The sequence below is a fragment of the Euphorbia lathyris genome, chromosome 10 (assembly GCF_963576675.1).
Source record: "Euphorbia lathyris chromosome 10, ddEupLath1.1, whole genome shotgun sequence".
Lineage (NCBI taxonomy): Eukaryota > Viridiplantae > Streptophyta > Magnoliopsida > Malpighiales > Euphorbiaceae > Euphorbia > Euphorbia lathyris.
The window spans coordinates 1,523,285-1,538,468 of NC_088919.1; the positions used below are offsets into that span (position 1 = coordinate 1,523,285).

The window sequence follows — 15,184 nt, forward strand, 5'->3', positions numbered from 1 at the left end:
GAACTTGCTTGCAAAATTATGTCCTACATGAAAATCATGTCTTGCATTCTTATTTTGTCATAGGTATAAGTTTTAGGTGTTGTTCATAAATATTTTCATCACGGTGTTATTAGAGATGGTGTTTATGTAAGATGTGTTGTTGTTCTATGTCGTCTCAATGTATTCTATCTAGTAATGATTGTTTCTATATTTTGAAGTGTACTAGTTGTTTTTCAACACTATTTGCATATGAAACGATGTCAAACATTCCACTTGTTTAAACATTTGTTTTAGTTTTTTTCTAATTCATTAAATGAGATTGATGTAAGTTTCAGTCGATTTCATCAACTTTCTCTGAATTTCAGATGAGATGAAATCAGGTGGTGAAATTGCAGTGTAACATTTTGAAATTCATACCAACTTTGTTGTTTATTTATTATCTAAATCAATTTTATACGAGTTTCAGTTTATTTTGTCAAATTTCGCTAAAATTCAGCCACTTTTAGTTATTTTCATAGCATGTGAATTTTCATCGTAACTTTTGAAACTCATATTAAACTTGTTAGGAAATTGTTTATACTATTTCTTTATTATTTCAATCAGTTTTTATATAAGTTTCAATTCATTTTGTCTGATTTCAGTCAATGCCATCCACTTTTAGCTGATTTCAAAAGATGTGAAGTTAGATTAAATTGATGTGATTTTGCAATATAATGTTTTTTATAATGATACATAACTTGTTAAAATATTATTTTTAATGTTTATTTATGGTTTGAATTAGTTTTAATGAATTTCATTCAAATGCACTCAATTTCACAACTTTCACTGGATTTTAGAATAGGTGTTAGTTTTTGAAAGTTATGTAACAAATAACCTCCTGAATTTGTTCAAATGTTGCAACTGCCCCACTCAACTTTCAATTATAACAACTTACCCCTTAAACTTGTCCAATTGTAAAATATAACCCCAAATTGAGAATTTTTTGACCCCATATTTGAAGCAACCGTAAAAAAGTTTTCCCGGATTCGTATCACGCCAAAGATCTGATTATCATACTCCACGAACGTTGCCGATTTTGTATTTCACGTGTTTCTTCAATTGCAGTCCATGTCAGCAATTTGGGGTTGTGTTTTACAATTGGACAAATTTAAAGGATAAGTTGTTACAATTGGACAGGTTTGAAGAGTAAGTTGTTATAATTGAAAGTTGGAGGGGACAGTTGCAATATTTGAACAAATTCAGAGGGTTATTTATGTATTATGCCTTATTAAATTTTTACTTTTATGTTTTGTCAACTGTTTCGATGTGCTTCAAATGAGTTATAACATATTTTATTCACTTTCACTTCCGAATAGGTGAAATTAGATGATATTGGATGAAATTGATATTATAGTTATTTGAATGCATTTAAAAATTTAAGTAACCTTGCATTATTTCAAAATATTTTTGGGTTAATTACATCCATGGCCACTGAACTTTACTCATTTTCACATTATGGCTACTCAACTTTATTTCTTCCCGGTATGGTCATTGAACTTTATACATTTTTTAACACAGGTGGCCACTCAATTTTAACCAACTTCTCAAAATGACATTTAACGACCGTTAACAACCTCAAAGTGAAAATATTCAAGAATTAAAGTTGTTCAGAACGACATTTACCATGAAACCACATTTTTTATTTTCGAAAATCACATTTTTTGGAGCTTTCTCTCTCTAAAAATTCACTTTCTCTCTCCTAACCAAACAACACCTAAATAACCTCAAAACGAAAATTTTCAAGAATTAAAGTTCCTTAGAATATCATTAACGCTTTAGATTTTTTATTTTTAGCCGTCAATGGTCGTTTTGAGGCGTTAAGTGGCCACCGGTGTTAAAAAGTGTAAAGTTTAGTGCCCATACTAGGAAGAAATGAAATTCAGTGGCTATAATGTGAAATGAGTAAAGTTTAGTAGCCATGAGTGTAATTTACCCAAATATTTTAATACGTTTTCTTTTTATTTTTTTACCTATTTAATTATTATAATATTAGGTGTACATGACACACGAGTCTCCACTAAGAAAAAAGTAAAAAGAATAGAAAAAAGTGGAAGATGGGCAAAGTATGTATTGATCAAGTTGCTATCATCATTTCATCATCCATGACATGCTATTTCATCTTCAGTTGGAAGTTTCCTTTTCTTTTCTGAGAGATGCAATTCAATTCAATCTCAATTTCCTTTTAAAACAACAAAATTAGGCCCCTATTTGGAGATTGTTTGTTTCCTTAGTGTTATCAAAACCGGATTGGATATCAAATCAGATTTATAACTGGATCATGAATCACTTGATTGGATCGGATGGTTCGGATTGATCGGACCGAATGCCAAATTTAATTAAAAAAATTATTTAAAACGGCTTTTATTTTTATTTTTGTACAAATCATTATTTCCAGAGTTTTCTCCCTGTAGACAATCTTTTCCTGTTCTAACCCACGACAACTAAATAACATCAAAATTAAAAGATTCATACCTAGAGTTATTTAGAATATCATTTTCTTCAATTCTATAATGAAAATAAGGAAAAAGTAGAGGAGCCATAGTTGTAATTTACCATATTCTAAATAAAATGTGACCAGTTATTTTCCTTCCTTGGAGATGCAAGTCAAATATGAGCACTCTAGTGGTACTATATAATAAAATAAATGTATGCAGAAATGAAAGAGAAAGAAAGGGGGAAAGAAAAGGAAATGGCAAAATTGTTCATAAAACAAGCAGAGATATATGCAGAAGCAAGGCCTAATTATCCACAAAAACTCTTTCAATTCATTTCCTCCAAAACTCCATGTAAAGATCTTGCCTGGGATGTCGGCACCGGAAGTGGTCAGGCTGCTCAATCTGTAAGTCTCTCCTTTTTCTTCTGTTCATTAATTTAGATTTGGTAAATTCTAATGATAGTACCACATTTGTTATGAAACCACGTTTTCGATTTTTCAAAATTAAGATTTCCAAAGTTTTATCTCTCCAAATAATCAATTCATTACTTCAAAACTAAAAAGTCGGATATGTTTGGTTGCTTTGAATTTGGTGAATAGAGGTTTGAAAGAACTTATTGGGTCCAAAAAACTCATTTTGGAAAAAAGCTCCTTTTAGTTGCCTTTTCAATTAGCTTATTGCTCCATCTCTTTTAAAGAACATTTTTTACCCCTAATTACTACCCTTTAATTCCAAATAAAGAGTTTACCATATACTTACATATCATTTTACACCCATTAGTATCCAGCTAAGTTTTACCAACAAAAAGATAATCAACTAACAGCTAATGTAATTAGTTATCAGCTAACAGCTATTTGCCAAATCATGACTTTTGTCTTTTCACTTTGAATATAAGAGTTTTAGGCGTTTGGTTAGACACTTTCATTTTGTTTTTTTGGTAGCTGAAAATTAGTTTTTCTTATAAAAAATTAGTTTTTTCAAACAGCAAACTGTAAAACCAAACAGCAGGTAAGGCAAACAGACCCTTAATATATTGGGATCTCTGACCCTTTAATTCCATGAATTCACCAAGTATCTCACTAACTATTTAAACTTGTTTAAAGTGGTATGATTAACTCTCTTATGTGCTTTTTATATGCATGTGGCAGAACAAAATTGGATTTTGATAAATTGAAAATTGTATCACTCAGATGATAAATATACCAGGCTTAATCAATTTTAGGAGGTTAATAAGTTATTTTAAATAAATTCAGATGATTAGTATGTTATTTTAATTAAATTTATGACTCTAACGAGTATTTTGTAAGTTCAGTAAGTGAACTTTTATTTTTAAAGACCAAGTTGTTGAAGATGTATTAAGTCAAATTAAATAGTTGAAGAAGTTAATTTTGATTAGAATTTCTATTTTGAGTAAAAGTCATTACTTTGGTTAACAGCAACTATCTCATTCCTTTTATTTGCTAAAGGAACCATAAACACTTATCTGCAAATCACCGAAACCAACACACAAATTACATTTGAATTTGCTCTTTATATTATTAATCACAGATAAATTATGTGGTTTCAGCTAGCAGGAATTTACAAGAATGTAGTAGCAACAGACACAAGCCTAAACCAGTTAGAATTTGCAACAAAACTCCCAAACATTAAATACAATCAAACTCCACCAATAATCCCAATGGATAAATTAGAACAATATGTCTCAAAACAATCAACCGTTGACTTAGTTACAATAGCTCAAGCCCTGCATTGGTTTGACCTCCCTACATTTTACAACCAAGTCAAATGGGTCCTAAAGAAGCCACATGGTGTCATTGCTGCTTGGTGTTACACCGTTCCGCGAGTCAACCTAGCCGTTGACTCGGTTTTCGAACCATTCTACAAAATCGAGTCAGGCCTGTATTGGGATGCAGCGCGGAAATGGGTTGACGACAAGTATGAACATATTTATTTTCCGTTCGAGGCGGTGGAGGGAAGTGAAGGTGATGAGAATAAGTTTGAAATTGAAAGGGAAATGAGTTTGGATGAGTTTTTGAGGTATTTAAGGTCATGGTCTGCTTATCAAACTGCTAAAGAAAAGGGTGTGGAGCTTTTGGGGGAACATGTTGTTGATAAGTTTAAGGTTGCTTGGAATCAAGATGGTCAGTTTAAAAAAGTTGTTACATTTCCTGTTTATTTGAAGATTGGAAAGGTTGGGAATATTTAAAAAGGACAGAAATTGGAATATTCGCCGATTTAAGGGAATAAGGCAGCAGATTGATTGGATGGTAGGGAAGCTTTGTTTGAGTCATTACCAGTATGATGTGTCTTCTACAGACATTCAAGGTACTGATTCAAGTGGAGCTATAACAAGTAGAATGGTGCGACATATATGACTGTTTTTCACACATTCTTTTGCTTACTCTAGTTTTTTGCTTTTCTGTTTTGTTCGGGCGTTTAGCTTTCCTTTTGTAACGAAAAAAAAAATAGTTTCTGAATAATAACGAGTTTAGTGAAATGTATGTTTATTATCATTGGAATTCAATGAAAGCGTTGCATTACATAGAGTTGTGCAAAATATACTCACACTCTCCACATTGCTACAAAAAAAAAAGATAGAAATTACGTAAACTACTAAATTAAAGAACGTTACAATTATTAGCGATATGTAAATAAAAAACAAATAATCTAGAGATCGAATTCGGTTCTTTTGGAAGAATGATATGGTATTGAAGAATCGGGAGAATGATATCTTATAATGTATCCCAAAATTCCATATCTCATTTACAGTGGTTCTTTTAGCTATTTGTTGTTTTTTTATCCTAAAAGCAGTTGTTTTGAATTGTTACCAAACACTTTTCATCTCCAATTTAGAATTAAAAGACAAAAACAGTTCCGGAAAATGGAAACAAATGTATCGATGAAATTAATGAAAGCGTTGCATTATACAAAGTTCTGCAAAATACTCACACTCTCCACATTGCTAAAAAAAAAGGATAGAAATTATGTAAAGTACTAAATTAAAGAACATTACAATTGTTAGCGACATGTAAATAAAAAACAAATAATCTAAGGACCGGATTTGGTTCTTTTGCGAGAATGATATGGTACTGAAGAAAGAGGTTGAATGTTGATAGGATTAGGATCAAGATTGCCTAATGTATTCCAAAATGCCGGGTCCAGATCATTCTCATTCTCATTCTCAGCTATGACATTAACTTGGTTCGTGTTGGAATCATCGTCTTGATTATTGTCGGCATTCCTTGAATTGTACTTGTTGTAATATATCTTGCAAAGAACCCATTGATTCAACTGGGTGTTGTTGGAAGTGGAAGGAGACGACGGAGAAGAAAGAAGAACGTATTCGTGCATTTTCCAGAACGTTTTGACGTCGTCGTCTGAGTGATTACCTTGGTAATAATCTAATGTTGATTTCGTTGCAATAGCTTCTCCATTTATATAAATCTTAACAATTTTAGCAGTTGCCTTCCAATATCCAGCTCCTGCGCTTCTACTTGGACGTGTCCCTTTCGGATACCTTTTCTCCCTACTTGCGAAAAAGTACCAATAACTATCTATTCCTTCGTTAAGTTGGTATTTTTCTGCACGTACGTGGTATTAAATTATTAGTCTGAAGTAACGTGGTGTGCCGAACATATAATAAAATTTATCCATATATAATTTATACAATTGATTCCATCTAAGAATATTCAAACAGAGGTAGCTATAAAAATATATGGTTTTCAAGATATTAATTTGATATTTATATTTTATATTAGCCAAGTTAGTGTAAAACAATAAATAAAAAAATTAATATATATTGATCATCAGTTTTAGATAAATTTGACTAAAAAGTATTAAATTTCGAGTATCAAATTAAAAGAGAAGGAAAAAAAGAAAGGGAAATAATAAAAATAAATTATGTGTTTTGTTGGATTTATAAAGATAAATAGGAGTTTGTATTTTGTACAGTTTATAAACTCAGTCATTCCGTTAAAGAAAACGATTTGGAGAAATTAAAAAGACTAACTTTGCAATTTATCTAAACTATACGGTCAAATTTTTTAAATTAACTAAATCACAAGTATTGTTTGATCGAAACATTGACTCACTTATCTTTTAATTGCAAATTGACAAACCATAGACCCTTATTGTTTATAAACTTTTAAACCACAGAAACTATTTTTGTAAGTCCGTCAAATCATAAGGTTTATTTTTTTATTTTTTTTCATAAAAAGACACTGGAATCAAATTAAATGGGAAAGGAACAAATTAATGTGTATATATTACCGACAAGTTATTGCAGATGATAGTGATAAAATACAAAATAAATCATGTGATTTGATCGATTTGTAAAGACAGTTTAGATTAAAAGTTTGCAAATAGAGGGTCGGTTGCTTTATGCAGTTTACAAACTTTATCCTTTCGGAAAAAGTTATAGTCATGGCCATTTATCCAAAAAAAAAAAACTGACTTTACAAATTACTCAAAATACAAGACAAATTAACTAAAACACAATTATTGTTTGATCGAAAAGAAAATTTCACTACAAAATAATATCCCTTATTTGTAAACTTTTAAAGCACGAGTACGGTTTGTACATAGTTTATAAACCATAGCGAACACCGGTTTACCAGTTTATATTTACACGTTTTCACCATATAATAACCATCACTTTTATATTAATTTGACTAAAAAATATGAAATTACGAATACATTAAAACACAGTTTATTTCGGTCTAAATGGGATGAAAATCTAACCTAAAACATCAAACAGTGAAATAAAATTAAAAGAGAACGGAATATGTATGTATTACCGGAAAGGTATTGCGGATGATAGCGATAAACATTTTCGTCGCGAATACGGCAGAATGGTATATGAAAGTTGAGAACTTTCCTGTTCAAGTAGTAGCTAACCAACTCTTCGTCCGTCGGAAGGAACCGATAACCGACCGGCAACTCATCGATAAATTTCTGATCCTCACTCATACTTTCATAATTTCTGTTCATCTTGCTAATCACGTAATTAAACCTGATTAATCTATATATATATACAAACTTTATCTTAAATCCTAATCGGAGTAGAAACATGAACCGCCAAAGCATAGTTAGGGTTGAATTAGGATTATCCAAACATTATCCATTATCCCACCCTTAATTAACTTATCACTAACTGGAATAAGTTCAACAACATATCTATGATATGGTGAGGTATATCAAAATTACATCAACTGATACGTTCCTATCCAATAATTAATAAAAATATTACTACTTAATTGGGTAAATTACACCCATGACCACTGAACTTTACCTATTTTAACATTATAGCTACTGAACTTCAATTCTTAACGGTATAGCTACTGAACTTTACACTTTTAACATCGGTAGCCACTCAACGCCTCAAAACGACCGTTGATGGTCTCAAAATAAAAAAATTCAAAGAGTTAATGATATTCTAAGGAACTTTAATTCTTGAAATTTTTATTCAAATATAAATGGCATAACATTTGTTTTAACCTTTAAACTAAAATTCAAAGTCAATTAATATCTTAAACCCTGCAGGCAACGGTACTATTTACTGTTGTCTTGACCCTTTTCTAGTTGAGGCGATCTCGTGTCGCGAGGCGTTGAGCTGGCTGAAGGACTCTGGTAGGCAGAACGTGTTGGTAGAATCGGATTCACAATTGCTAGTGTATGCTATTCAGCGAGAAACTAGTGGCAATTCGGCTCTGGATCTAGTTATTGATGACTGCAAAATCCTTATTAAGGATATAGGTAATGTGTCAATCTCATTTATTCGTAGATCAGCGAATTCCGCCCCTTTCAGCCCGTGCAGCTACACCTGCTTTTGAGAGGAAGGTCTGGATTTCAGTACATCCTTCTTGTGTCTGTACTGCTCTTGCTGTTGATAATTAATAAAATCACCTTTCTTGTCAAAAAAAAAAAAAAAAAATTCAAAGTCAATTAATATCTTAAACTACCAAAACTATCAATTAAGTTCGTGAACTGAGCAAAAACCATCAATTGAATTTCCATGAATCATCAATTAAGTTCCTATGTTATTCTAAAATCAGAACTCGTAACTAATTGATATTGATTGTAGTGATTTGTGTGTTGGCTCAAAATGGAATTAGAGAAAAGAATTTGAAACGATTTAACGAATGGTTTTTAATAAAGATTCAATAGATAATTTTTTCTTAATTTAAAGACCTAATTTAAAATTTTAATTGTTTTTGAAGCTTTATTTTAGAGATCAAATAGAAATCTGTGATTCGATTTTAAACAGAACCTAACCAAAAATTAGGTTTTTTCGATTCGGTTTTGTGGTTTTCTGTTCGGTTCTCCTCACTTCTAACTGCATTGACTTGAGCTCTCACTCTCAGCCATGGTCAACCTGTTTACTAGTCTAAAGCACTTTGTAAACTGCAATTCCAATCTTCCTCTGAGCGGAAATCAAAATTTGCAAGCTACCCATTTCCCCAATTTATCGATTGAGCTGTTCCTTCAGTACGATTAAACCGGAGCAAGTAAAATGGTGTGGTGGGAGGCTGTTCTGTCGCCGGCTCTTCAAGTTGTGCTAGACAAATTAGCATCTGGGGAAATTTTAGAGTTCCTTCGTAGGTAAAGTTAAAGATTGCAGATTTTAGCAATACTCTAGTTCTTGAGGATGCTGAAGAGAAGCAACGCAGCAATCCAGCAGTTGAAGCTTGGTTAGATATGCTAAAAGATGCTACTTTTGAAGCTGAGGACGTGTTGGATGAGTTAGCTACTGAAGCTATAAGATGGAAGTTAGATTGTTAGCCTCCCTAATCAGGTACGGACTTGGAACTTCACCTCCAATTTCAATCCATTTAATGAAAAAATAGAGTCAATGATAGAGATGATCACTCATAAACTGGAATACGTTGCTAAACAGAAAGAATTTCTAGGGTTAGAATTTGATATTGGTCGGAGTAGTTACGTGATTTTACCTGGAACTCTGACTACATCATTATTGATTGATTCTCATGTTTATGGTAGGGATAAGGATATAGAAAATGTCATAGAACTATTGCTGGATTCTAAGGAAGCAAGCAAAAGTGAAATTTGTGCAGTTCCAATTATAGGAATGGGAGGAATTGGCAAGACAACTCTGGCTAAGTGTGTCTTCAATGATTTCAGGGTGGATAATTGTTTTAATGTGAAAGCATGGACTTGTGTTTCTGATAGTTTTAATGTTGTAAGTATAACTAAAAGGATCCTGGAGTCAGTCACCATTTTTCATTTATCTGGGGAAATATGATGTCTACAAAAAATTTGAGGGACTAAATGAAGTTAAACGGTTGCGCACCCTCCTACCATTAGCATCACCTTTTGGAATTGGCTTTTGTTATTTATCTAATAAGGTGCCTAAAGATTTGTTGCCAAAATTGATATTCTTGAGAGTGTTATCCTTGAGTGGATATTACATTATTGAACTGCCAGAGACCATAGTAAGTTTGATCTTTCTCACACGTCAATCAAAAGTCTACCAGAATCTATCTGTTGTCTATACAATTTACAGACATTAATCTTGAATGATTGTGATTCCCTGGCTAAGTTGCGGATGAATTTGGAGTCATTAGCAGATGTGAAAGTACAAGAAAATATGTCCCTTGAATCATTCCGGGTTGGCTACTTGCACTAGTCTCAAATGTTTGCCAAATGACCTATGGAAGGTTATCTATCTTGATTAACTGGAAATTGATGGATGTCCGGGTCTGGATTCATTCCCTGAAGAAGGTTTCCCAACAATCAGCTTAAAGAAAGTTCACATAAGCAACTGTGAGAGCCTCAAGTCCTTGCCAGACAGTATGCAAAACCTCACATGTCTCCAAGAACTGAGTGCCCTTCATTTAAGTCCCTTCCAGAAGGGGGATTCCCCATTAACTTAATCTCTTTGGAGATCAAGGACTGCGAGAATATATGCCCTTTATCTGAATGGGGTTTGTACAGGCTAAACTCGCTAGAGAAGCTCTCAATCACTGGTGGCTGTTCAGAGCTTTCCTCTTTTCCAGAATGGCTTCTCCCTTCTACTCTCAATCACCTGTCTCCATATTGGAAGGCTCGTAAATCTTGATTCTCTTTCAAATTGGCTGCCAAATCTTACTTCTCTTGAATACTTGAAGATAAAGGAATGTCATAAGCTGCAGGCCTTGCCAGTAGAAGGACTACCCACTACACTCTCTCGTTTAGAGGTTTGTGATTGTCCTACTCTTGAGCAACAATGTGAAAAGGATTTGCCTGAAATAGATCACATTCCTTGCATATTGATGTGACTTTCAGGAGAATTTCTGTCTAGGGATCAAAGAACAAAAATCCTAATTAAGGTAACTACTTTTGATTATATTTTTGTCTTTCAAATACCATTTTATTTGCTGATTGTGCATCAGAAGTAACTTAAGGTATCAAACACTCTCTTGCAAATTCTATTTGTATGCTGCTGATGATCTGAAATTAGTCCAAAAAAAATTCTCTTATTATTTTGCATAGTTGGTTGTGTAATTGCATATAACACTGTTTTTTTGTCTGTAAATTGAAATAGGTAAGAGAGGTGATGATACAAGGTGAGCACAGTGATGAATGGTGTGCTCAGAGACGAAAAAGGTCCGTTATGGTTAATTCCTGAAATGTTTCCAGTTATATCTTAAACCAAATGGTCAATTGGGCTATTCTGTTATCAAAGGTGCATCTGGCTAGCTTCTAGGTGCACAAGAGGTGGTTTTCAAGAGCTGTATTCCTATTTTTCTACTAGTATTTTAGACAATTGTGTTGAGATTTTGATTTTTGATTCAAAGTTATTTTTGACCAAATCTGGTTTAGATTCCTAGTATTTGATTTTGTTAGTGGGATATTAATGGATAACAAATAAGATTTTATTGTTTTCCTCTAACATCTTCTTGTTACATTATGAGCCTATAAAAAGGTCATTAATCTGTACTTTTAAAGTGTGCAGAAATTGACAGTTTCAATAAAATTCTTAGCACCATGTTCTGTTATTATTATTTTTATATATTTTTTCTCAAAAAATCCCAACAAATTGTGTCTCTATCCCGTCAGGTCTGTTATAAAAATGCCATTAATCTGTAATTTCGTAATGCTTTGGAGTTGTAGGGATGTTGCAGTAGCAGTAGAAGTCCAGCAGAACTGATCCTTCTTGAATTTGCATTAAAGTTGTTACTTATTGTAGTGAAATTGTATGGTTTGCTTGATGTAATATGCAAGCAAGAAAACAAGTACAAACAAAAGAAGCATATAGTTAAGCTTGGATACCCAAACCGAACTCACTCCTTTCTTTCTTATTCCGGCTGATTCAGACAGAAAAAATATCGAAAAAGTAACACGCGTACAGCCATGTTAGAAAGGATTGACTTGTATGTATGACATAACAATCTATATATTAGGATTGAAATTACAATAATGATAACATTGCAATATTCATAAATCATTGGTTTTATTGGTACACAGTAAACAAAATTGCAGTTCTCGAAACCGTTACAAACCCACTAACCCGGTAAAAAAAATGAAAAACTATAAACTGGTATCAAAGAACATTACAATTATTAGTGATACGTCAATAAAAAAACAAATAATCTAGAGATCGGGACGATGACATGGTATGAAAGAATTTCGAGAATGATATGGTATAGAGAGAAAGGTTAAACGTTGATAGGATCAGGATCAGGATCAAGACCGCCTAATGTATACCAAACTTCCGTGTCCAGATCATTCTCATTCTCATTCTCAGCTACGACATTAACTTGGTTCGTGTTGGAATCATCGTCTTGATTATTGTCGGCATTCCTTGAGTTGTACTTGTTGTAATATATCTTACAAAGAACCCATTGATCCAACTGGGTGTTGTTGGAAGTCGACGGAGACCGAGAAGAAAGCAGAACGTATTCGTGCATTTTCCAGAGTGTTTTGACGTCGTTGAAGGAGTGATTACCTTGGTAATAATCTAATGGTGTTTTCGTTGCAATTTCTTCTCCATTTATAGAAATCTTCCCAACTTTAGCAGTTGCCTTCCAATATCCAGCTCCTGCACTTCTACTTGGACGTGTCCCTTTCAGATCCTTTTTCTCCCTACTTGTGAAAAAGTACCAACAACTATCTATTCCTTCGATGAGTTGGTATTTTTCTGCACGTACGTGACATTAAATTATTAGTCTGGACGCCGGACGTATAGTTTTTTTACAACTGATTCGATCTAATAGGACCTTGTGTTTTGTGCCGTTTACAAACGCAGTTATTGCGTTAACCGTGTCACTTTAAAAGGAAGCGATTTCAAGAAATTAAAAAGACTTACTTTGCAATTTATCCAAAATACAATGTCTAAATTTTCGAATTAACTAAACCACAAATATTGTTTGACTAAAAAATTGACTCATATATTATCTTTAATTGCAAATTTCACAAAGCATAAACCTGTTTTTTCAAATCACAAGATTTATTTTTTTTATTTTTTCATTTAAAAAACACTGAAATCAAATTAAATGAGAAAGGTACAGATTAATGTATGTATTACCGACAAATTATTGCATATAATAGTGATAAAAGTATGAAATAAATTGTGTGATTTGAACGATTTACAAAGACGGTTCCTATAGGTTAAACTCTTGCAAAGGTCTATTATTTTACACAGTTAACAAAATTTATCCTTTCGTAAAAAAATTATTGTCGTGACCATTTATTCCAAAAGTACTAACTTTACCGATTAATCAAAATATAAAGTCTAACTTTACGAATTAATTAAAACACAACTATTGTTTGATCGAAAGAAATATGTATGTATTACCGGAAAGGTATTGCGGATGATAGCGATAAACATTTTCGTCGCGAATACGGCAGAGTGGTATCTGAAGGTTGAGAACTTTCCTGTTCAAGTAGTAACTAACCAACTCTTCGTCGGTCGGAAGGAACCGGTAACCGACCGGCAACTCATCGATAAATTTCTGATCCTCACTCATACTTTCATAATTTCTGTTCATCTTGCTAATCACGTAATTAAAGCTGATTAATCTATATATATACAAACTTTATCTTAAATCCTAATCGGAGTAGAAATATGAACCGCCAAAACATAGTTAGTGTTGAATTAGGATTATCCAAAGTTTATCCATTATCCCAGCCTTAACTAGCTTATCAGTAACTGGAATAAGCTCAACAACATATCTATAATATGGTGAGACATATCAAACTTATATCAAGTGATACGTTCCATAAATTAATATAAGTTTATCCAATAATTAGGCCTAATATTCCTCCAGCCCCTTAACTTGTCCAAATTGGTCATTTTACCCTCTCAACTTATCAAATGTCCTATTTACCCCCCTTCACCCCCTCAACTTGTGCATTTATCCCCCCAACTCATAGAATATCCTATTTACCCCCTTAACTTCATAAAAGTGGTATTTCTCACCCCCTCAACTTGTCCATCCCCAACTCATAGAATGTCCTATTTACCTCCTTAACTCCATAAAAGTGGTATTTCTCACCCCTTACAATCCGTCATCGAGGTCTAAATTGATACATTTTTTAAACGTTAAACCTATATCGGTGCTATTTTGTACGTGGAACCTAAATTGATACTTTCCCAAAATCATAGGCCTGTTTTGGTACTTTTTCCCTACATATAATGTCTTTAACTTGTTTATATTATTGTTGTTATATATAAAAAAAATGTTCATGTTATTTGTATCTTGTATTCATTCTTTCTCTTTTCAACTTTTTTTTATACAATATTATTATAATAAACACATGAAGGATCGATATAATTATCAAATTAAAACAAAATAAAAAGTTGATATTAAAAATATATATTTTCAAACTCATTTGAATAAGTGCTATTAATTTTGCACGATAAATGGGTAAGAAATACCACTTTTATAGAGTTAAAGGGGTAAATATGATCATAAGGGGTGAGAATTACTACTTTTATGGAGTTAAGGTGGTAAATAGGACATTCGATGAGTTGAGGAGGGGTAAAATGACTAAGTTGGACAAGTTAAGGAGGTAAGAAATACCATTTCTATGGAGTTAGGGGGGTAAATAGGATATTCGATGAGTTGGAGGGGTAAAATGACCAATTTGAACCAGTTAAGGGGTTGGAGGAGCATTAATTAATAAAAATATTTACTACTTAATTGGGTAAATTACTCCCATGGCCACTGAACTTTTACCTATTTTAACATTATACAGTAGAACCTCTATATAGGAATACTCTATATTAGAATAACCTCCCAATTGTTATACAAAAGTTTGGTCCCAAGTGCTGAGAGTCTTTGTTATACCAACCTCTATTTAGGAATAACCTCCCAATTGTTATACAAATAGTCCGGTCTCAAGTGTATTCCTATATAGAGGTTTTACTGTATCTACTGAACTTCAATTCTTAACTGTATGGCCATTGAACTTTACATTTTTAACACTGGTGTCCACTCAACGTCTTAAAACGACTATTGTTGGTCTCAAAATAAATTTTTTGAAAAGTTAATGATATTATAAAGAACTTTAATTCTTGAAAATTTCATCTTAAGATCATTTGGGTGTTGTTTGGTTAGGAGAGATAGTGAATTTTTAGAGAGAGAAATCTTCAAAAAAATGTGATTTTGGAAAGTAAAAAATGTGGTTTCATGATAAATATCGTTCTGAACAATTTTAATTCTTGAATATTTTCATTTTAAGGTCGTTAATTGTTATTTTGAGGAGCTAGTTAAAGTTGAGTGGTGACC

The 15,184-nt window shown here is 32.6% G+C and overlaps 1 protein-coding gene and 1 long non-coding RNA gene across 2 annotated transcripts; both read left to right on the forward strand.

The window, feature by feature from the left end:
• The first annotated feature begins 2,675 nt into the window (after positions 1 to 2,675).
• LOC136209477 (uncharacterized) lies at positions 2,676 to 4,993 on the forward strand. The gene is made up of 2 exons (XM_066000950.1): positions 2,676 to 2,857; positions 4,021 to 4,993. Exons 1-2 carry the CDS (start codon positions 2,708 to 2,710, stop codon positions 4,657 to 4,659), a joined length of 789 nt encoding a protein of 262 aa, XP_065857022.1. The 5' UTR covers positions 2,676 to 2,707; the 3' UTR covers positions 4,660 to 4,993.
• Positions 4,994 to 8,700: 3,707 nt separating this feature from the next.
• LOC136208267 (uncharacterized) lies at positions 8,701 to 11,443 on the forward strand. The gene is made up of 3 exons (XR_010677040.1): positions 8,701 to 9,246; positions 9,453 to 10,780; positions 10,996 to 11,443. It is a non-coding gene; the product is annotated as an uncharacterized lncRNA (long non-coding RNA).
• Positions 11,444 to 15,184: the final 3,741 nt, after the last annotated feature.

What these genes read in the sequence shown, in the direction of transcription:
- LOC136209477 (XM_066000950.1), top strand. Translation starts at nt 2,708, where the DNA reads ATGGCAAAATTGTTCATAAAACAAGCAGAGATATATGCAGAAGCAAGG. An exon ending in GTGGTCAGGCTGCTCAATCT is followed by an intron (nt 2,858 to 4,020) that starts GTAAGTCTCTCC and finishes ATGTGGTTTCAG; the next exon opens with CTAGCAGGAATTTACAAGAA.